This window comes from Macaca nemestrina, chromosome 17 (assembly GCF_043159975.1).
Source record: "Macaca nemestrina isolate mMacNem1 chromosome 17, mMacNem.hap1, whole genome shotgun sequence".
Classification (NCBI taxonomy): Eukaryota; Metazoa; Chordata; class Mammalia; order Primates; family Cercopithecidae; genus Macaca; species Macaca nemestrina.
In genome coordinates this window covers 68,698,572-68,722,285 of record NC_092141.1, presented here as the reverse complement: position 1 = coordinate 68,722,285, position 23,714 = coordinate 68,698,572, and the positions used below count along the sequence as shown (strand labels likewise).

The following is a 23,714-nucleotide window of genomic DNA, read 5'->3' as shown; positions in this document are numbered from 1 at the left end:
GAAGCAGGCTGAAGAACCCAGGTCCAGAAAGGGCATTTGGAGGACACCAGCACTCCTCCTGACTCGCGCCCCCTTGGCTTTCAGGGAGGGAGTGCTGGGCAAGGGATGTCCTATTTGTGTGAAAGGGCCTTTTCCGTTCTTGCTTTTATGTTGCTTATTTTCTTTAGATTGCCAGGGTAATGGCACCAAACGCAAATGATAATTGTTTTTTGTTTTTTGTTTTTTTTTTTAGACGGAGTCTCGCTGTGTCACCCAGGCTGGAGTGCAGTGGCGCGATCTCGGCTCACTGCAAACTCCGCCTCCCGGGTTCACGCCATTCTCCTGCCTCAGCCTCCGAGTAGCTGGGACTACAGGCACCCGCCACCACACCCGGCTAGGTTTTTGTATTTTGTAGTAGAGACGGGGTTTCACCGTGTTAGCCAGGATGGTCTCGATCTCCTGACCTCGTGATCCACCCACCTTGGCCTCCCAAAGTGCTGGGATTACAGGCTTGAGCCACCGCGCCCAGCCACAAATGATAATTGTTAACAAGGCATTCATACCACAATACTTCCTTGAACTCTGAATGTAAAAGGATGACAGCCAAAAGGCAGTGGTGGGCTTTCTGGAATGCGTTGCCCTTCCTTCCTCCACCTCCCAAATGTATTAGGTTTCATTATTTTCCCCAGTTGGATCTGGAGCACAAGACAGTACGAAAAGGGAGTGAGGGATGAGGAAAAAGGCACATTAACATTGCCGCAATTTGTGTCCAAACTGGTCAATCATGAGAAATGCCTAAATTGGCCAGGTGCAGTAGCTTAAACCTGTAATTCCAACACTTTGGGAGGCTGAGGCAGGTGGATCACTTGAGGTCAGGAGTTTGAGGCCAGACTGGCCAACATGGCAAAACCCTGTTTCTACTAGAAATACAAAAACTAGCTGGGGCCTGGTGGCACATGCCTGTACTCCCAGCTACTCAGGAGGCTGAGGCAGGAGAACTGCTTGAACCCGGGAGATGGAGGCTGCAGTGAGTTGAGATCACGTCACTGCACCCCAGCCTGGATGACAGAGACAGACCCTGTCTCAAAAAAAAGGAAAAGGTGGCTGGGTGCAGTGGCCCACGCCTATAATCCCAGCACTTTGGGAGGCCAAGGCGGGCGGATCACGAAGTCAGGAGATCAAGACCATCCTGGCTAAGACGGTGAAACCCTGTTTCTACTTAAAATATAAAAAAGTAGCCGGGCGTGGTGGTGGGCGCCTGTAGTCCCAGCTACTCGGGAGGCTGAGGCAGGAGAATCGTGTGAACACAGGAGGTGGAGCTTGCAGTGGGCCGAGATCATGCCACTGCACTCCAGCCTGGGCAACAGACAGAGAGACTCTGTCTCAAAAAAAAAAGGAAAAGGCTGGGCGAGGTGGCTCACATTTGTAATCCCAGCACTTTGGGAGGCCGAGGCAGGCGGATCACCTGAGGCCTGGAGTTCAAGACCAGCCTGACCAACATGGAGAAAGTTTGTCTCTATTAAAAATACAAAATAAGCTGGGCGTGGTGGTGCATGCCTGTAATCCCAGCTACTCGGGAGGCTAAGGCAGGAGAATCGCTTGAACCCGGGAGGCAGAGGTTGCTGTGAGCCGAGATCGCGCCACTGCACTGCAGCCTGGGAAACAAGAGTGGAACTCCATCTCAAAAAAAAAAAAAAAAAAAGGGAAAAAAAAGAAATGCCTAAATCAGGTCTGCAGAATTGAGGACAACTGTTGGCAAGCTCAGACTGAGGGATCACCACTGGCAAAACACAGCATTAAGAATCTTGGGAAACTAAAACAACAATAGCACCCAGTTACTCCTGCCATAGAGAGATCACAAGAAACATGTATGTGTGTATGCAAGTGTACATGTGTGCATGTGATCAAGGGGACTTCCTTATGCTGCTTTTCCCTACATGACACACCCAATCAATGAAGCAAATAGTTTCTTAGCCTCATTAATTTCGTTTTTAATTTAAAAAATAGGGTCTCCCGGCCGGGCGCAGTGGCTCAAGCCTGTAATCCCAGCACTTTGGGAGGCCGAGACGGGTGGATCACGAGGTCAGGAGATCGACACCATCCTGGCTAATACAGTGAAACCCCGTCTCTACTAAAAAAATACAAAAAACTAGCCGGATGTGGTGGCGGGCGCCTGTAGTCCCAGCTACACGGGAGGCTGAGGCAGGAGAATGGCATAAACCTGGGAGTTGGAGCTTGCAGTGAGCTGAGATCCGGCCACTGCACTCCAGCCCGGGCGACAGAGCAAGACTCCGTCTCAAAAAAAAAAAAAAAAAAAAAAAAAAAAAAATAGGGTCTCCCTATGTTACCCAGGCTGGTCTCAAACTCTAGGTTTGAGTGATCCTCCTGCCTTGAACTCCCAAAGTGCTGGGATTACATGTGTGAGCCACCATGCTCAGCCTCTTAGCTACATTGAAAAGTCAAAACTGGCTGGGCGTGGTGGTTTATGCCTGTAATCCCAGCACTTTGGGAAGCCACAGCGGGCAGGTCAAGAGGTCAGGAGTTCAAGACCAGCCTGACCAACATGGTGAAACCCCATCTCGACTAAAAATACAAAATTAGCCAGGTGTGGTGGCACGTGCCTGTAATCCCAGCTACTTGGGAGGCTGAGGCAGGAGAATTGCTTGAGCCCGGGAGGCAGCAGTTGCAGTGAGCCAATGTCGTGCCATTGCACTCCAGCACTGGGCGACAGAGCAAGACTCCATCTCAGAAAAAAAAAAAGGCCAGGCGCGGTGGCTCACACCTGTAATACCAGCACTCTGGGAGGCCGAGACGGGCGGATCACGAGGTCAGGAGATCGAGACCATCCTGGCTAACACGGTGAAACCCCATCTCTACTAAAAAAAAATACAAAAAACTAGCCGGGAGAGGTGGCGGGCGCCTGTAGTCCCAGCTACTCGGGAGGCTGAGGCAGGAGAATGGCGTAAACCTGGGAGGCGGAGCTTGCAGTGAGCTGAGATCCGGCCACTGCACTCCAGCCTGGGTGACAGAGCGAGACTCCGTCTCAAAAAAAAAAAAAAAAAAAAGAAAAGAAAAGAAAAAGAAAAAGCAAAGGAAAAAAAAAAGAAAAGTCAAAATTAGGAGTCCAACCTGAGTACAGTGAATCCTAATCTGTAGGATCAGCTAAATGCAGGGATAATTTTAACTGTATATTCTAGATAACCAATTCTCAAAGAATTGAAAGGTCTGGCATGGTGGGTTATGCCCACAATCCCAAAACTTTGGGAGGCCGAGGCAGGCAGATCACTTGAGCTCAGGAGTCTGAGACCAGCCTGGGCAACATGGTGAAACCCTGTCTCTACCACAAATCCAAAAATTAGCCAGGTGTGGTGGTGCACACCTGTAGTCCCAACTACTTGGGAGGCTAAGTTGAGAGGGTGGCTTGAAGCCTGGGAGAAGGAGGCTGCAGTGAGCCAAAATCACACAACTATGCTCCAGCCTGGGCAATAGAGCCAGACACTGTCTCAAAAAAAAAAAAAAAAAAAAAAAACCCAAAACCCCAAGAATTAAAACAACGTAAAATACATTTTTCCATTAACATTATGGTAAATACCATTTATAATTCAGAAAGACTTCAGGGTCTCAAAATGCCTGGGAGTTATTATAAATACTACTCTCATCTCACAGAGAGATACTGTATATATGCATATATACAGGGAGACAATGATCTGAAATCACATGCTGCCATTTCCCATCATAGAACGTCTTCAGATTCTCCTATCTCTTCCTGTTCCTGGGAGAAAGGCTCACATCCAGACTTCATGACCTTACCCCTGGAGTTACCTCCAGCCTTTTCTGGATCTCTCTGCTTTCACAATCGTTCTGTATCACCTGAACTCTATATAGCTGTGGGACTCACCTCTGTGAAAACGGCTTTCCATGTGTCTCTCTCATGCTTGAAATCCTAGAGTGACGGCAGCTTCTTAACTTGGAAGGTGTCAAGCCCAATTTTTCCCTAGGCCCATCACCCTCAGTTCCCACTTAGGCTGTCCACCCTTGCCTCCCACAGCTTCCATCTGGCCGGGCCTCTCAATGTCCCTGATGCAGAAAGACTGTGACAGGGAGAGATCCAGATAAGTCTGGAGGTTCCTTTGGTCCAAGCATAAGGTAATGAAGTCTAGATACAAGTGCACCTACTTGGTATGATATTTAATGAGACCCAGAAGGCATTAACATAGAAGGAAGACTGAGAACATTCAAAGGGGAAATAAGGTAACTTCCTCAAAACCAGATGCTCAGCAAAACCCCCAAGGCCATGGCAAAGAACAGAAACCATAGAGTCATTTATGGCCTAAAGATAACTTCTTCTTCTTAATAACTCAATTTTGTTATCGCACACAGGACCATCTGCAGCCTAGGACAACTCTGTGGTTTTCCTACTCCAGATATTTTCACATCAGTCTCAGGATTATGTGCAGTATTATAAGATTTAAAAACTTGGCCTGGTGCGGTGGCTCACGCCTGTAATCCCAGCACTTTGGGAGGCTGAGGTGGGTAGATCACCCAAGGTCGGGAGTTCAAGACCAGCCTGACCAACATGGAGAAACCCTGTCTCTACTAAAAACACAAAAATTAGCCAGGCATGGTGGCGCATGCCTGTAATCCCAGCTACTCGAGAGGCTGAGGCAAGAGAATCGCTTGAACCCGGGAGGCGGAGGTTGCGGTGAGCTGAGATCACGCCATTGCACTCCAGCCTGGGCAAAAGAGCAAAACTCCATCTCAAAAAAAAAAAAAGGTTTAAAAACTTGCTCATAGGCCAGGTGTGGTGGCTCACGCCTGTAATCCCAGCACTTTGGGAGGCCAAGGCAGGCAGATCACCTAAGATCAGGAGTTCGAGACCAGCCTGACCAACACGGAGAAATCCCATCTCTACTAAAAATATAAAATTAGCCAGGCGTGGTGGCACATGCCTGTAATCCCTGCTACTCGGGAGGCTGTGGCAGGAGAATCATTTGAACCTGGGAGGTAGAGGTTGTGGTGAGCCAAGATTGCACCACTGCACGCCAGCCTGGGCAACAAGAGCAAAACTCCGTCTCAAAAAAACAAACAAACAAACAAACAAAAAAACCCTGCCTGACATTAGGAGACAAAGCAGTGTACCACTGTTGGACACAAAGCAGTGTACCACTGTTGGATACAATTTATAATATAAATTCTTATTCATATCAGCTTATGGAACAAATTATCTGGTCCCAGCATATGAATTACCATACGAGTAACTTTTTATAATTCTACAAAAGAAAGAATCAAAAAGGTAAGGTGAAGAACTGCTGTAGATTAACCAACTGGATACTTACTAAACATTAATTTCACACAGGGAAAATAGAAGAAATTACTTCTTTCAACTTTAAAAGTCTTTACAAATATGCAAAATCACTGTAAAAACTACCTTCCTGCCTTTGTTCTTGCTATTGTGTGGAGATACTTCCATGTAGCTATCACCTCATGAATCCACTTTTTGTGTACGGATCTTGGGCTGAACTCTTGTTCTGCTTTATGCATTGCCAATACAAATGTCTAGAAATCTCCAAGACTGAAAATAAAATCAGAGAGCAAATTTCATTGTCCTTATATTGGCTTGAATTTGTACACGCAGCCAGTCACTGAGCAACAATCCTGTTTCAACTTGTATATCAAGTACATGGCTAACAAGGGAAGTCTTGTTGTTGTTGTTGTTGTTGTTTTGAGACACAGTTTCACTCTTGTTGCCCAGGCTGGAGTGCAATGGCACAATCTCAGCTCATTGCAGCTTCCGCCTCCCAGGTTCAAGGGATTCTCCTGCCGCAGCCTACCAAGTAGTTGGGATTACAAGCATGTGCCACCACGCCCAGCTAATTTTTGTATTTTTAGTAGAGACGGGGTTTCACCATGTTGGTCAGTCTGGTCTCAAACTCCTGACCTCAGGTGATTCACCTGTCTCAGTCTCCCAAAGTGCTGGGATTACAGGCGTGAGCCCCTGCTTCTAGCTGCATTTTTTTTTTCCTTTAATCAGTCATTTTCACTGAGCTACCAAGTATTGAGCCCCATCCATGAGGACACACTATGAGTTCACACAGTCTTACAGTCAACACCCCCAAACAGAGGACAACCAATTCAGCAAAACCAGATTTGCAAGGAGTCTGCTACAGTTAGCTTTCATGGTAATTATAATAATTTTAATTATTCATAGGAAACCAAGCTCAGAGGCCTTGAAAGTAGGACTTCAAAAAGCATCCTAGCAAGCCAATGCCATTTCACAGAAGAATGGCCTCAATTTGGACTAAGGGAAAACAAAACTAGAGGACCCCACAGAAGCCAGGCTAATCCTTCTCCAGGAATCTGGCATCATTTTTTGTTTGTTTGTTGATTCATGTTTTTTTGTTTTTGAGATGGAGGCTCGCCTTGTCACCCAGGCTGGAGTGCAACAGCACAATCTCGGCTCACTGCGGCCTCCTCATCGCAGATTCCAACGATTCTTCTGCCTCAGCCTTCTGGGTAGCTGGGATTACAGGCACACAACACCATGCCCGGCTAATTTTTGTATTTTTAGCAGAGATGGAGTTTCACCGTGTTGTTCAGGCTGGTCTTGAACTTCTGACCTCAGGTGATCTGCCCACCTCGGCCTCCCAAAGTGCTAAGATTAGATTACAGGCTGTGAGCGCCATGCCTGGCCTTTTTTTTTTTTTTTTTTTTTTGAGACAGAGTCTTGCTCTGTTGCCAGACTGGAGTGCAGTGGCGTGTTCTCAGCTAACTGCAACCTCCGCCTCCTGGGTTCAGTGATTCTCCTGCCTCAGCCTTCCGAGTAGCTGGGACTACAGGCATGCACCACAATGCCCGGCTAATTTTTTGTACTTTTAGTAGAGACAAAAGTTTCACCATGTTGGCCAGGCTGGTCTCGAACTCCTGACCTCATGATCTGCCAGCCTTGGCCTCCCAAAGTGCAGGGATTACAGGCGTGAGCCACCGCGCCCGGCCATTTTAATTTTTTTTAAAGACTGAGTCTCGCTCTGTTGCCCAGGCTGTAGTGCAGTGGTGTGATCTCGGCTCACTGCAACCTCCACCTCCCAGGTTCAAGCAATTCTCATACCTCGGCCTCCTTAGTAGCTGCAATTACAGGCACCCACCATCAGGCCCAGCTAATTTTTGTATTTTTAGTAGAGACAGGGTTTCACCATGTTGGCCAGTCTGGTCTTGGACTCCTGACCTCAAGTGATCCACCCACCTCAGCCTCCCAACATGCTGGGATTACAGGCATGAGCCAGTACACCTGCCTGTTTGTTCATTTTTGAGACAAGGTCTTGCTTTGTCACCCAGGCTGGAGTGCAGTGGCACGATCATGGCTCACTGCAGCCTCCAACTCCTGCCTCCAACTCCTGGGCTCAAGCAATCCTCCTGCTTCAGCATCCTGAGTAATTGCGACTACAGGCGTGCATCACCATGCCTGGCTAATTTTAGGCTGGGCTCAAACTCCTGGACTCAAGCAATCCTCCTGCCTTGGCCTCCCAAAGTGCTGGGATTACAGGCATGAGCCACCGTGTCTGGCTGGCATCCTTTTTAAAGAGATTTGAAGTCCACACCCACTGGGTGGGAATCCTAGGGCATGCTACGATTCAGCACACTGAAACAGAAATCTCTAAGAGATCTAAGCTGTCACTCACCTTAATTCAAACTGAGATTGGCCAGAATCAGAATCTTAGAATATAGCAAATCAAAGTCCAACTTGTTTCACTTGGTTCCAAAACAGAGTAGAGAATTAAGTCAAGTTTGCCTTGGTGCAGTGACAGAAGCGCCTCCTCCTCAAGAAGGGAGATGGCAGTTCATAGAAAAATTATGAGACTTATATTCTAAAGTTGATCAATTCATCAATGACCAACCCAGCAAATACAGGGTGAATTAGAATAAAAGGTCCAGGAACAGAGCAGAAAAGCAATCAAGAAATGTCATCTTTTAATGAAGGCCAAAATATTCCAAGTTCAAAGATGTAAGACATCCTAAGGACTCTCTTGTATAAATTCAGACCTTGGGGAGGAGATGGAAAACGAACTTCAGTACTTATTTCTAGAAATAGAACGCAGTGCTGGGTATGTGAGCGGGTGGGAGGTAAGGGCAAGCTGGCAGATGAACGGCAAGAGAAGAGGAACTTCCAGACAACACGAGCAGCGAGGGTCCATATGTGGAGCCTCCTCTCAGTCTAACTGGATGATGCAATCCGCTCAAAACTGCATGCCTGGGAAGAAAAAGCTCTATCACAGGGGAGGGGAAGCTGAGCCTCCAACACTGGAATCTCAGAACCATCTGGCTTAACTTGTTGTTTATAGATGAGGAAACCAAAGCCCAGAAATGTAAGGCAAATTGGTTATCAACTAACCAACTAGCATCTAGGGAGGAGCCATCAATCTCTAAAGACTTGGGGCCATTTCCCCTCAAAGCCTATGGCTTCGTTCCCTATAAGAACTGACTTGAGAATCCTCCAAAGCCAAGAGAATATTGTTTCCTCACACTAAGCTATAGAACACAGTTTTGGTGTTTGAGAGGAGTAAGCATTAGAAGTAATGAGGAAAGTGAGCCATGTTTTATCCAGAAAGTTCTGACTACTCTAGTTCTCTGATGTCTGCCTGTTTTAAAACTATAATCTCCTAAAACACTTTTACATATAATACTATATTGCTTTTTTGGCTTCCCAATGACGTTAAAAATTTCCTAAGAACAAGGACTACATCTTTTTTATTTTTGAGACAGAGTCTTGCTCTGTTGCCCAGGCTGGCATGCAGTGGCGTGATCTTGGCTCACTGCAATCTCCGCCTCCTGGGTTCAAGCAATTCTCTTCCTCAGCCTCCTGAGAAGCTGGGATTTCAGGCATGTGCCACCATGCCCGGCTAATTTTTGTATTTTTAGCAGAGACGGAGTTTCACCATGTTGGCCAGGCTGGTCTCGAACTCCTGGCCTCAAGTGATCTGCCTCAGCCTCCTACAGCGCTGGGATTACAGGCGTGAGTCACTGCACCCGGCCAGACTACATCTTATACAGCCGTTTCCAACAGCACCTCTAGTTGTGCTGAGCACACAGTTAACAGTTCAACAGTTATATGCCTGACTGATGCTTTACAGGCATAATAGACTAAAATAAGACCTTGAAAAGCTAGAGCCCAAAAGAGGGTCAGCAAAACATCTTTAGTACTGTTTGCACAGGACAGCTGTGTTAATATTCCATGAGAGCAATGGAAATGCTGTGCTCTTGAGCTACTGATTGAGATTTTAAATTCTCAACTTTGTTTTTTAATTAAAAAAAAATAGGCCAGGCGCAGTGGCTCACACCTGTAATCCCCGCACTTTGCGAGGCCAAAGTGGGTGGATCACCTGAGGTCAGGAGTTTGGGACCAGTCTGGCCAACATGGTGAAACCCCATCTCTACCAAAAAAAAATAGAAACATTAGCCAGGTGTGGTGGTGCACAACTGTAATCCCAGCTACTTGGGAGGCTGAGGCAGGAGAATCGCTTGAACCTGGGAGGGGGAGGTTGCAGTGAGCTAAGATCACACCACTGCACTCAGCCTGAGTGAGACTCCATCTCAAATAAAAATATAATGAATTTTTTTTTTTTTGACAGGTTCTTGCTCTGTCACCCAGGCTGGAGTGCAGTGGCACAATCGTGGCTCACTGCAGCCTCAACCTCCCAGGTTCAAGCAATCGTCTCACCTCAGCCTCCTGAGTAGCTGGGACTACGGGCGTACGCCACCATACTTGGCTAATTTTTATACGTTTTGTAGAGACAGGGTTTCACTATGTTGCCCAGGCTGGTCTTGAATTCCTGGGCTCAAGCTATCCACCTGCCTCAGCTTCCCAAAATGCTGGGATTACAGATGTGAGCTACCATGTCCAGCCCTAATTTTCTTATTCATTGTCTTCTCTCTTCTTAGGCTCTGTCCTACTCCTTGAAAAGTTAAAACAGGTCCAGCCAGGTGTGGTGGCGTGAATTTGTAGTCCCAGCTACTCAGGAAGCTGAGGCGGGAGGATCTCTTGAGCCCAGGAGTCTGATGACGGAGCAGTGCACCACGACCACGCTTGTGAACAGCCACTGTACTCCACCCTGGGTGACAAAGTGAGACCCCATCTCTAATAAGTAAATAAAACACAAACAAAAAAGCTCCACTCTAACTATTTCTAATGGTTTCAATGTCTTAAACACAGACCACTGGTTTACAACATAAGAAAAAAAAAGTTTGGGAAATAAAATTCACAAAATTTGGCCACTTTTTTTTTTTTTCACTGTAGCTCTCAGATCTCATGGCCACTTGTTTTTTTGCTTGTATTTTTTAAATGCTAGTCACGTGAAGCAGGGGGAGTGGAAAAGAAATAAAGAAATCTATAACTGGTTATGACAAATTAGTCGTAGACACCACTGCACTTGGACCAATCGCCACGTGTTTTCTACCTCTGAAAAAAAAAGACAGGAGTTGGAGACCAGCCTGTGCAATATAGTGAGACCTTGTCTCTATATACAGAGACCAAAAAATTAGCCTGTAGTCCTGGTCACCTGGGAGGTTGACGTAGGAGGACTGCACCACGGCACTACGACCGGGGTGACAGAGTGAAACCTTGTCTCAAAAAAAAAAAAAAAAAAAAAAAAAAAAAAGTGAATTTTTTGGGCTGAAATACAAATTTTCCAGAGAAACTTGTTAAAATAAACCCTAACCTCTAATATCCTTTTGATTCTACTTTTAGACATCAGGAAATCCTTTTGCAAATCAATTAACTCTTGAAGTATGGTAAGTTCACTAGTAATCCTATTAGTACTCAGAAAGCCCAAAGAGAGGTGAAAGAAATGGCAAAGATGCCCAGAAGGAAACGACATGGCATGAATCAGTATCAGCTGTCTAGTCCCTGTACTTCTGCCCCCGACTCTGCACATTCCCACCAATTAGTCACATCAAAAACTGCTTGTGAATCCCAAATGATGGGAAAAATAAAAACACTTTAGTACTGCCATCAAGGTACCCTGGGGCTGGGCACAGTGGCTCATGCCTGTAATCCCAGCACTTTGGGAGGCCAAGGCGGGTAGATCACCTAAGGTCTGGAGCTCAAGACAAGCCTGGCCAACATAGCGAAACCCCGTCTCTACTAAAAAATACAAAAATTAGCTGGGCATGGTGGCAGGTGCCTGTAATCCCAGCTACTTGGGAGGCTGAGGCGGGAGAATCGTTTGAACCCAGGAGGCAGAGGTTGCAGTGAGCCGAGATCACGCCACCACACTCCAGCCTGAGTGACAGAGTGAGACTCCATCTCACACACACACACAAAAAGGTACCCTGGGAGGTCTGTGAAAAGAACAGCAAGTTGTAAGAAGGGATTACAAAAGACCACTTTCGCTGCCACCCTCGGCCCTCCCTGGGATAGTAAGCCAGAGTACTGAGGGTGAACGAGCCAATTCTTGTCATGGACGATAACTGCTTTTCAGAGGTCACAAAAACTCTGCTATAGTAAACTGCTTAAAACTGGAATGAGACAAATGTGTAAATTCCACATTGAGTCTGTTTGGCAAGTTAGGACTTTGACTTTGCAACTCCAAGGTAAAATCAAATGCTGTTCAGAGACCATTATCAAGAATGTTTTGAGCAGTGGCTCAATGCTGGCAGAAATCTCACCCACTAGAATGACTTCTTTTTTTTTTGAGACGGCGTCTCACTTTGTTGCCCAGGCTGGAGTGCAGTGGCGTGATTAGAATGACTTCTGAAAAAAATATTTGTCTATCATGGAGAGACAAACTGGTTCCCAAGTTTGGGAACATCCATAGGCTGTTAAATGGATCCAAAGATAGGATTCACACTGCTGCAGATTCAAGATGCAGAAGTCAATTCAGCAGGGGAAAGAAATCTAGCAAGTTCAGAATGGATCCTCTGAGGTGTCAAAGAGACCAGCGGAGATGCAAATCTCAAGCCTCACTATAAAAACTGAAGTCTGGCTGGGCACGGTGGTGGCTCATGCCTGTAATGCCAGCACTTTGAGAGGCTGAGGCGGGCAGATCACGAGGTTAGGAGTTCCAAGACCAGCCTGGCCAACATAGTGAAACTCCGTCTCTACTAAAAATACAAAAATTAGCTGGGCAGGGTGGCGCACGCCTGTAGTCCCAGCTACCCAAGAGGCTGAGGCAGGAGAATCGCTAGAACCTGGAAGATGGAGGGTGTGGTGAGCTGAGATCACACCACTGCACTCCAGCCTGGGCAACAGAGCAAGACTCTGTCTGAAATAAATAAATAAATAAATAAATAAATAAGTCTGGCCAGGCACGATGGCTCACGCCTCTAATGTCAGCACTTTGGGAGGTGAAGGCAGATGGATCACAAGGTCAGGAGTTCAAGACCAGCCTGGCCAAGATGGTGAAACCCCGTCTCTACTAAAACTACAAAAGTTAGCCGGGTATGGTGGTGCATGTCTGTGATCCCAGCTACTTGGGAGATTAAGACACAAGAATTGCTTCAACTTGGAAGGCGGAGGTTGCAGTGCGTTAAGATCATGCCACTGCACTCCAGCTTGGGCAACAGTCTTTTTTTGAGAGTACTGAGGGTGAACAAGCCAATTCTTGTCATGGACGATAACTGTTTTTCAGAGGTCACAAAAGCTCTGCTATACTAAACTGCTTAAAACCGGAATGAGACAAATGTGTAAATTCCACATTGAGTTTGTTTGGCAAGTTAAGACTTTGACTTTGCAACTCCAAGGTAAAATCAAATGCTGTTCAGAGACCATTTTTTGAGACTCTGTCTCAAAAAAAGAAACAAACAAACAAACAAAAACCCTAAAGTCTTCATAAGTGAAATCCTGGAGGATATAATCCACGTAAAGGGCTTAGCACAATGCCCACTACATAGTGATAATAGTAACTTTTACTAAACACTTAACCATAGTGACTCCTCAGTTGCCTCTCAGAGCAGCTCTAGAAAGTTTTTTTTTTTTTTTTTTTTTTTTGTCTATTTTTTTGAGATGGAGTCTCTCTCTCTCGCCCAGACTGAAGTGCAGTGGCGCCATATAGGCTCACTGCTACCTCTGCCTCCCAAGTTCAAGTGATTCTCCTGTCTCAGCCTCCCATATAGCTGGCACTACAGGGCCACACCACCACGCCCAGCTAATTTTTTGTATTTTTAGTACAGATGGGGTTTTGCCATGTTGGCCCAGCTGGTCTCGAACTCCTGACCTCAAGTGATCTGCCCATCTCAGCCTCTCAAAGTGCTGGGACATTTTTGAGGCTAATACTGAGCCTGTGGAGGAATTCCGGTTTAGTATTTTTGGCGCTCTCAATAGAGAACACCAGATTTTGTGTCCCTTAAATGTAACAATCACAAGGACGACATCTTTGAGGAATTAGAAGAGAGGCTTGAAGGGTAGATTTCAGATAAAAAGCTAAAGAGAAAGAGTTAAAGTAGCATCCTCCTGAAGTTACTAAATTTATGGCTCATGAATCTATGGGCTCTATAGGGAAAGGGTTAACTGCCAACTTAGTCAAGCTGGGGAATTTTAGCGTGAGCATATTAGTTGAACAATGTGAAAAATCAGCAAAACTGCTTTGCCATGAGCAGCGAGTCCCTGAAATAGGCTCTCATTTACTTTCCATTTCTTCTGCTTTCCAGTCTCTTCTCTTTGAAGCAGCTCTTGATTAGTTTCTTTTTAATTGCCACTTAATTGGGAAACAAAATTAGAACGCTTATTTGATATCAGTGATGAGGTTTCTCTTTCCATTCTGCTTTGATCTAGTTTTGAAAAACCAAAAGTTGAAGGGAGAAATTAAAAAGGAACTAAAAAGATTTCTTCTTTCCAAGAGCTAGCTGCAGCTATAAACCATCAAATAAATATGGAAAGAATGACTCTTGGAGAAGCTGAAGAAAAAAACAAAAGCAAGTAAGGCTAGCTTTAAGGAATGTATTTTCAGAAAGACTTTTCTTTCCTCCTAAGTTTTCACAAGGGATAATATCTTGTAACCAGGAAGTGAAGAGAACTTATAAAGAATCCATGTTAACCTGTCCCAAGGAGTAAGAGAGCCGGATGGAGATGAGGCACCTCTTGTCGGAGGGCTCTTGACCCATGCTTACTAGGATCTCAATGATACTGAAGACACTGCAAAATAAATTCTGAAAGACTCCTGGAACATAATAGTCTAAAAGTTCTTTTTTGTTCCAAAACACTCAGACAAACTTCACTTATTATCCCCAAATTAAAATCTGCCAACTGATGAGATTTATTCTTTGGCAATACTTCTTGGAAAGACTCTCATTAAAAAAAAAAAATCAAATTAAACCATATAGATGAATCACGAACTACAGGGGGATGCTGCATAAAGATTATCTTAGTCTGACTGTCCTCTAAATTGTTCAGGATAATTATGCTAGGCACGTAACTGGGGGAAATTGAGTGCAGTAAAAAACAAACAAAACTGGCTGGGCGCAGGAGCTTATGCCCACGATCCCAGCCGTTTGGGAGGCCAAGGTGGGAGCATCACTTGAGGCCAGTAGTTTGAGACCAGCCTGGGCTAAATAGTGCAACCCCATCTCTACAGAAAATTTTTAAAAAGAAAATTAGCCAGGAACGATGGTGCATGTCTACAGTCCTAGCTACTTGGGAGGCTGAGGTGGGAGGATTGCTAGAGTCCAGGTCAAAGGCCGCAGTAAGCCATGATCACACCACTGTACTGGGCAACAGAGCGAGGCCCTGCTTCCAAAGTAATAACAATAACTTAAAAATTAGGCCAGGCGCAGTGGCTCACGCCTGTAATCCCAGAACTTTGAGAGGCCGAGGCGGGCAGATCATGAGGTCAGGAGATCAAGACCATCCTGGTTAACATGGTGAAACTCTGTCTCTATTAAAAATACAAAAAATTAGTTGGGCGTGGTGGTGGGCACCTGTAGTTCCAGCTACTCAGGAGGCTGAGGCAGGAGAATGGCATGAACCCGGGAGGCAGAGCCTGCAGTGAACCGAGATCGCGCCACTGCACTCCAGCCTGGGCAACAGAGTGAGACTCCATCTCAAAAAAAAAAAAAAATTAAATTAAAAATTTTTTAAATAGAAAAACTGAAGAGATGCATCCATACACATTACATATGTATGCATGTATACATATATACGTATATATGTATACATGAAGGGTTTGGGGTTTTTTGTTTTTATTTATAGAGATGGGGTCTCACCGTGTTGCCCAGGCTTGTCTCGAACTCCTGGGCTCAAGTGATTTTTCCGCCTCAGCCTCCCAATGTGCTGAGGTTACAGGCGTGAGCCACTACACACAACTACATGAAGTTTTATATTCATCAAATGTTTATGCTGATTTAATTATGGAGGAAACACAAGACTAGAAAAATCAAGAACTAAACTCATATACAAAGAGACATAAGAAACTAATACAACTGGCTGGGCGTGGTGGCTCACACCTGTAATCCTAGCACTTTGGGAGGCTAAGGCAGGCAGACTGCCTGAGCTCAGGAGTTCGAGACCAGCCTGGGCAACATGGTGAAACCTCGTCTCTACTAAAATACGAATAATTAGCTGGGCGTGGCAGTGTGCTCCTGTAGTCCCAGCTACTCAGAAGGCTGAGGCAGAATTTCTTGAACCTGGGAGGCAGAGGTTGCAGTGAGCCGAGATCATGCCATGGCACTCCAGCCTGGGCAACAGAGTGAGACTCTGTCTCCAAAAAAAAAAAAAAGGAAATAATACAACCGCATTTCCCATGAATCCAGTACATGAATTTAGCTCATTTTATTAGCATAGAGCACTGTGACTTTAGTTCCTGAAAAAGAGCCCAGGAAGCTGGGTGTGGTGGCTCATGCTTACAATCTCAGCACTTTGGGAGGCTAAAGCAGGAGGATCACTTGAACCCAGGAGTTTGAGACTAGCCTGGGCAACATAGTGAGACACAGTCTCTTTAAAAAAACTTTTTTTTAAATGGCCGGGCATGGTGGCCCATGTCTGTAATACCAGCACTTTGGGAGGCCGAGGTGGGCAGATCACAAGGTCAGAAGATCGAGACCATCCTGACTAACTCGATGAAACGCCGTCTCTACTAAAAGTACAAAAAAATTAGCCGGGCGTGGTGGCAGGCACCTGTAGTCCCAGCTACTTGGGAGGCTGAGGCAGGAGAATGGTGTGTACCTGGCAGGCAGAGTTTGCAGTGAGCAGAGATCATGCCACTGCACTCCAGCCTGGGCAACAGAGCGAGACTCCGTCTCAAAAAAAGAAAAAAAAAAAGGGCCTAAGAGAATAAAGGTTAGCTTGAACTATGATTAACCTTTATTGTATATTACACATTTTAGACTCTCTAGCATTGAAAGGAAAACTTCTCTGTCAACTTTTACATGATTTTTGAGAAGATTTTAAATAATATTAAGTAAAGACAAAAAACATTTCAAGAAGCAAAACACAGTGGAAAGCTTCCACAACAAATTGGAGCTTCTTGATTTCTGTAGGTATTTCTTTTTTTTTTCTTTCTTTTTTTTTTTTTTGAGATGGAGTCTCACTCTGTCACCCAGGCTGGAGTACAGTGGCGCAATCTCGGCTCACTGTAAGCTCTGCCTCCCAGGTTCACGCCACTCTCCTGCCTCAGCCTCCCGAATAGCTGGGACTACAGGCACCCGCCATCATGCCTAGCTAATTTTTTGTATTTTTAGTAGAGATGGGGTTTCACTGTGTTAGCCAGGATGGTCTTGATCTCCTGACCTCGTGATCCACCCGCCTTGGCCTCCCAAAGTTCTGGGATTACAGGCGTGAGCCACCGCGCCCAGCCTCTGTAGGTATTTCATAAAAATTGTAGTAAGGCTTACAATGAGAACTATTTGGGGAGAGAAAACGTGTATGTAAGAAAAATCTGACATCCTCTCACTTGGTGAGGTGAGATAAAACTCCACTAATATTAAGCTAGGTACTTTAATATCTGCCATTCATTCATACAGCAAATATTCACTAATGCCCACTAAGTGCTAGGCATTTTGAAGACACAATCCTGTTTACATGCACCTTACTGTCAGATGAGACAGGTACCAGACACATTAAGAAACATTACCAAATATGTAGTTACATTTATTGTTATGATAAAAGCTACAATACAGCACGTAATAAGAGCAGAGGGACAAGCTGGGAGGTTAGGGAAGATGTGAAGAAAGAGGAGGAGGGAGGAAGAGGAGTGCATTCCAGATGTTATCTCATTTAATCCCTATAACTCTGAGTTAAGTACCTTTCCCAAGGTCACAGGACTATTAAGCGTCAGAGCCAACCTTTGAGATGAGATTTTCAGATCAGAGGCTTGCTCTATTGCCCAGGCTGGAGTGCAGTGGAGAGATCTCAGCTCACTGCAACCTCTGCTCCCTGGTTTCAAGCGATTCTCCTGCCTCAGCCTCCCGAGTAGCTGGGATTACAGGTGCCTGCCACTACGCCCAGCTAATTTTTGTATTTTTAGTACAGATGAGGTTTCACTATGCTGACCAGGCTGGTCTCAAACTCCTGACCACAAGTGATCTGCCCACCTCAGCCTCCCAAAGTGCTTGGATTACAGGCGTGAGCCACCGCACCTGGCCTGAGACCAGATTTATATGATTCCAAAGTCCATGCTTTTCCACTGTGCCGTGCTACATTTTCCCAAATTGCTGCTTCTCCCCAAAACCATTTCCTCTTAAAGTTCATGTAAAAATGTTGACTCTCCCCCGGATTCTTAGTGCCAGAATTAGACTCTCTCCTCCAGACTAGGCCCTTGGTTTTTCACCGGCTACCTCCAAACTCATTTTCACAGACCTTTAGATTTGGGATGCTAATAAACATAATTTTTTCACCCAGACCATAACCATGCACAGAAACACCACTGCAAACTGTCAACGTTTTTTTAAGGTTATTACTTATTTCTGCTACAAATAAAATAATTTTATTTGGTTTTTTTTTTTTTTTTGGAGATGGAGTCTTGCTCTGTTGCCAAGCTGGTGTGCAGTGGCGCGATCTCAGCTCACTGCAACCTCCGCCTCCCAGATTCAGGCGATTCTCCTGCTTCAGCCTCCAGAGTAGCTGGGGCTACAGGTATGCACCACCATGCCCAGCTAATTTTTCTATTATTAATAGAGACTGGATTTCACCATGGTGGCCAGGATGGTCTCAATCTCTTGACCTCATGATCCACCCGTCTCAGCCTCCCAAAGTGATGGGATTACAGGCATGAGCCACTGCACACCACCCTTTTTTTTTGAGACAGGTTCTTGCTCTGTTGCCCAGGCTGGAGTGCAGTGGCGCAATCTCAGTTCACTGCAGCCTCCACCTCCCAGGTTCAAGGGATTCTCCTGCTTCAGCCTCCCGAGTAGCTGAGACTACAGGCGTGCACCACCACGTCCAGCTAAACTTTGTATTTTTAGTGGAGACGGGGTTTCACCATGTTGGTCAGGCTGGTCTCGAACTCCTGACCTCAAGTGATCCGCCTGCCTCAGCCTCCCAAAGTGCTGGGATTACAGATGTGAGCTACCATACCAGGCCAATAAAATAATTTTCCGGCACACAGTTTTGCAAAGTGATTCACAGGTTACAGGGCACAAACCTAAGGACACTGGTCAGGACAACAGTTAAGAAGAGAAAAATAAAAGCAACTATAAAAAGAGCAAAGAAAATGCCACACTTTCACTTCTGGAATGACTTTCACATTCACCAACTCTCATCTGTGATTCAGATCTCTACTCAGGAGAGCTTCACTTTCCCTTCTTCCTGTTCCTACTTCCTCTTTCTCAGCTCTTCCATTTTTAGGAACATCAAACTTCAAAACAAGACTTTTATTACATTAGATCTGTTGTGAGTTATAGCAATAAAAACTAAATTTGGCAACCTTCCTATTCCTCTACATTCTTTCTGTGACTTTTTTTTTTTTTTTTGAGACAGAGTCTCGCTCTGTAGCCCAGGCTGGAGTGCAGTGGCATGATCTCAGCTCACTGCAAGCTCTGCCTCCTGGGTTCACGCCATTCTCCTGCCTCAGCCTCCTGAGTAGCTGGGACCACAGACACCCACCACCACGCGCGGCTAAATTTTTTGTATTTTTAGGAGGGACAGGGTTTCACAGTGTTAGCCAGGATGGTCTCGATCTCCTGACCTCGTGATCTGCCCGCCTCTGCCTCCCAAAGTGCTGGGATTACAGGCATGAGCCACTGCGCCCAGCCCTTCCTGTGATTTTTAATGCTGGTTGAAGAACATAAAAGCTAGGTAGATCTTTTAACCTAAGATTCGCCACAAGCAGGTTATAAACCACTTAAATACAGTCATCCTTCACTGAACGTCAGGGATGTGTGCTGGGAAATGCATGGTTAGGTGATTTTTATCTTGCAGACATCATAGGGTGTACTTACACAAACCTAGATGGTATAGCCTACTAAGTGCCTAGGCTAAACGGTATACATTACAGTAACACGCTATACAGGTTTGTAGCCTAGGAGCAATAGGCTACCGCATGTTACTGAGTACTGCAGGCAACTATAACACAGTGGTAAGTATTTGTGTATCTAAGCATACCTAAACATAGAAAGGATACAATATATGTACTATAATTTTGTGGGACCATCTCTTCTACACAATCCTTGGGCAGCACATGACTGTAATACTTTGTTCTCCCCTCTATACAAGGTATCAGATTTTTTCTTTTTTTTTAAGTTTCTACAAAGACCTCAATCTTCTACCTTTATATCTGGACTACCACCAATACTGCAAACAACAAGCTGGCTATGAAAATCAGACTACCTCAAACTCAGCAAGTTATACACCCAAAAATCTCTCACGACTTTCAGTTTAAAAATATATCTACAAATATAGACAGTAAGATAGGGAGAGACAGCGTGAGTGCCAGTGCCAGGCACTAACCATGTGAAGAAAGATGGATAAGCTGTGGCTTACAGAAGTTAAAAACTAATTTGGAAAAAGAATTCAACATTCAAATGCCTGGTACGTTTCTTCATCCCTAGGAACAAATAGTAACTAATGGCAAGACCCTAAAGTACAGGATAGGCAGTATGGAGCCCGAGGATTCCAAATACTCTCCAAGAAGCAACATCGCTCATTTCTTGAAGCCTGGGGCTACTCTGCAAAGTTAACAAGGCAAAGATGTTCGAAGATCTAATTATATTAATATATTGTTCAGGATACTTATGACTGGAGCAATGGAAACCATGTAAATCAAAGCATTATCATATCGTTAATTACATAGGGTTTATAAGGTGAGTTTATATTTTGGGATTCTCTCGTAGTGATATTTTACAATATAATTATATATGCAGCTTGTATAGTCTGATGAATTTCCCCACTGAGAGTGAACTGCTGCGAAATGTTTTATTATTCGTTTATTGCTAGTCACGTTGCTCAAACAACACGTCTATAAAGTAACGTTCCCTTTGAACTGTACTGTTACTAGACTGTCCTGTGTTGTACCATCGAAAACCATCGTCCAACATGCTCTTTTCCCAGGACTGGCCTGAAGCACACGAGTGGAACATTGCATAGAACTTTTACATAATAAAAGTACTGAACGTCTCCGGCCCTTAATATCCAGAGCACCCACCCTTGGTAAATGACAAAGGTAGTAACCAATCGCCAGGCAGGATCCTAGTGACTTAGCCAATAAGAATATGAGGGTGGTGCTAGACTAAGCTCCCGGTGACTTCCCCGCACCCCAGAGACCCAGGTTGTGGGAGGCTGGACGGGAATTGGACTCCGAGGATTTCGTTACCCCCGGTTGTAGCTGTTGTCCTCCTCATTCTCGCAATCGCTGCAGTGCTCATGGCCGTTCCCGTTCCCTTCCATCATCTGCAGCAGCGGAGATGCCAGCGGCTTCACTGCTGTCTCACTCTCGTCCGCCATCTTGAGTTGCGAGAGCGGGGCTCTGCGCCCCGCTACATGGGGGGTTCCTATTGGACAAGGGGGATTTGCGCTGCATTCTGGGTTTTGTAGTTTTTCTGGCGAGGGGAGCTGCCACTAGGAGCGACTCTTTCCCAGGAAACTGACTGCAATACCCAGGAATCACCAGGGACGGCTCCGGTAGGGTCAAGGGGCGGGGCCACTAATACCCGGAAGCCTAGGCATTCGGCCACGCTTTGAGGAAAGAAGGGGCGCAAGGTTGGTGGGACCGACCCTTCGGAACCGGGCGGCCGCCTGGCATGCTGGGAGTTGTAGTTCGATGCTGGTTTAGGGTTTCAGGCGTGGAGGTTCCAAAATCCAAGGTTTGATTTCAGCCTGCCCTGGCCAGTGCCTGGGCCGCTGGGAGCCGTTATTGACTGCCGTTAAGGACCGTTACCTTTCCCGGGTAAGTGAAAGGGCCTGAGGCCAGCGGGTGTGACCCGCCTGGAGCCAGAATGCCCCAGGCCTTCTTGGAGTGGGCTTTTCTGCAAGAAGCCGAGTTGACTCCTGGCCGCCTTCCTCACTCGGGAGTCTGGGCAACCCCCGGTCATTGGCAGTTCAAGGTCTTATGAGAGGCAGTGGATTTTTGTGTGCGATGCACTGACCCTAAGCTAGGAGACCCCACTGCTAGGGAGGCAGGGCTCGCCGCATCTTGGCCTCCAGGTACTGATCTTCGCCAAGCTCTTTCGCGCACACATGGTCCCTTTAATTCCCCACAAGAATCTTCCACAACGACTTTTTTTTTTTTTTTTTTTTTTTTTTTAATTTAAATAGGGTTGCCCTCTGTCGCCCAGGCTGGAGTGCAGTGGCTCAAGATCACGCTTCACTGCAATCAAGCTATCCTCCCACCTCAGGCTCCCGAGTACTTAGGACTACAGGCGTGAGCCACGACACCCGGCTAATTTTTGTATTTTTTGTAGAGACGAGGGTCTCGCCTTGTTGCCCAGGCTGGTCTCGAACTCCTGGGGTACTCCTGGGGTATCTTCCTACCCCAACCCCTCAAAGTGCTGGGATTACAGACGTGAGCCGGGGCACCCAGCCCACATCGACTCTTTCTTTAATAAGTACTGATATGCCAGATTCTGTAGTAAGGCCTTTCGTACCTTATCTCATTTAATCCTCTCAACAAGTCTACAATATAGGTCCTATTATTATTATTCACCTTTTTTGTTTTGTTTTATTTTGAGACAGAGTCTCGCTCTGACGCCCAGGCTGGAGTGCAGTGGTGCAATCTCGGCTCACTGCAACCCCCGCCTCCCGGGTTCAAGCAATTCTCTTGCCTCTGCCTCCTGAGTAGCTGGGATTAAAGGTGCACGCCACCACACCTGACTAATTTTTGTAATTTTAGTAGAGACAGGGTTTCACCATGTTAGTTAGGCTGGTCTTGAACTCCTGACCTCGTGATCTGCCCACTTCGGCCTCCCAAAGTGCTGGGATTAGAGGAGTGAGCCACCGTGCCTGGCCATATTCACCTTTTTGACGATGAAAAAATGTGGCCCTGAGAGGTTGGTAAATTGCACAATCACATAGCTGGTTAACTGGCAGATTGGTATACAAATCCGGATCTCTGTGCCCCTAGACCCTCTGAATTCTTTGCCACCATAAAAGTCCCATTTTCTTTCTTTTTTTTTTTTTTTTTTTTTGAGACTGAGTCATGCTCTGTCGCCCAGGCTGGAGTGCAGTGGCCGGATCTCAGCTCACTGCAAGCTCCGCCTCCCGGGTTCACGCCATTCTCCCGCCTCAGCCTCCCAAGTAGCTGGGACTACAGGCGCCCGCCACTTCGCCCGGCTAGTTTTTTGTATTTTTTAGTAGAGACGGGGTTTCACCGTGTTAGCCAGGATGGTCTCGATCTCCTGACCTCGTGATCCGCCCGTCTCGGCCTCCCAAAGTGTTGGGATTACAGGCTTGAGCCACCGCGCCCGGCCTAAAAGTCCCATTTTCTGATACACTATTCACTCAAGGAAATCGGTTACTAAAAGGTAACTGTGACTCCAGTGTGTATTCTATGTCAGGGGAAAAAAGGTAACTGCAATATTTTAATCTGTTTTTACCCTTGATTGAATGTTTCAGTCCCTGAGTCTCACTCTTGTGATTGAGTAATCTCACCTGAATCCCGAGAAGAGCACCCAAAGACATGGTTCCCATTAGTTGAAATTTCCTATTTGGGTTGAGTGTGGTGGGTGATGAGAGGACTAATTCTTACCATCAGAGCGCTCCATGGCCAAAAAGGGAAATGATCTTTGCCTTTGGGAAAGATCTCAACATGGGAAGAATGGCAGGGCGGTAAGAAACAGTTCCCATCTGACTCAGGGAAAGAAAACACAAATAAGGCCGGGCGCGGTGGCTCAAGCCTGTAATCCCAGCACTTTGGGAGGCCGAGACGGGCGGATCACGAGGTCAGGAGATCGAGACCATCCTGGCTAACACGGTGAAACCCCGTCTCTACTAAAAAATACAAAAAACTAGCCGGGTGAGGTGGCGGGCGCCTGTAGTCCCAGCTACTCGGGACGCTGAGGCAGGAGAATGGTGTAAACCCAGGAGGCGGAGCTTGCAGTGAGCTGATATCCGGCCACTGCACTCCAGCCCGGGCGACAGAGCGAGACTCCCTCTCAAAAAAAAAAAAAAAAGAAAACACAAATAAAACACAGAACTAAATATAGTCAACTCTGTTTATATATCAGTGGCATAAACGTAAGTAATTATGATCCAAAGCGGCAGATAATCCTGTCATCTATATTTGACTTTGGAAGGCAGTCAAAGATGCCCACTCAGTCTGAGAACGGTCATCACACTCAACTCTCTGGGGTCCAAGACTGCTGTTCAATGTGATTATCCTATT

At 46.0% G+C, this 23,714-nt stretch overlaps 2 protein-coding genes across 5 annotated transcripts in view; one reads left to right on the top strand and one right to left on the bottom strand.

The window, feature by feature from the left end:
- LOC105468831 (N-myristoyltransferase 1) overlaps nt 1-20,875 on the bottom strand; it is a 46,096-nt gene extending 25,221 nt beyond the window's left edge. The window contains exon 1 of the mRNA XM_011719236.3: nt 20,709-20,875. Within this exon, the coding sequence (XP_011717538.1) occupies nt 20,709-20,839 (131 nt within the window). The 5' untranslated portion in view covers nt 20,840-20,875. The remainder of the gene's footprint in view (nt 1-20,708) is intronic.
- Nucleotides 20,876-21,048: 173 nt separating this feature from the next.
- Nucleotides 21,049-23,714, top strand: part of LOC105468836 (dephospho-CoA kinase domain containing) — a 60,348-nt gene continuing 57,682 nt past the window's right edge. Inside the window, exon 1 of one of the 4 annotated variants that reach the window (XM_071083293.1) lies at nt 21,049-21,281. The gene's annotated coding sequence lies outside the window, so the exon portion shown is untranslated. Of the gene's footprint in view, nt 21,282-21,319; nt 21,539-23,714 lie in introns of those variants that run through there. The other 3 variants (XM_011719254.3, XM_011719249.3, XM_071083292.1) reach the window with 3 other exon arrangements.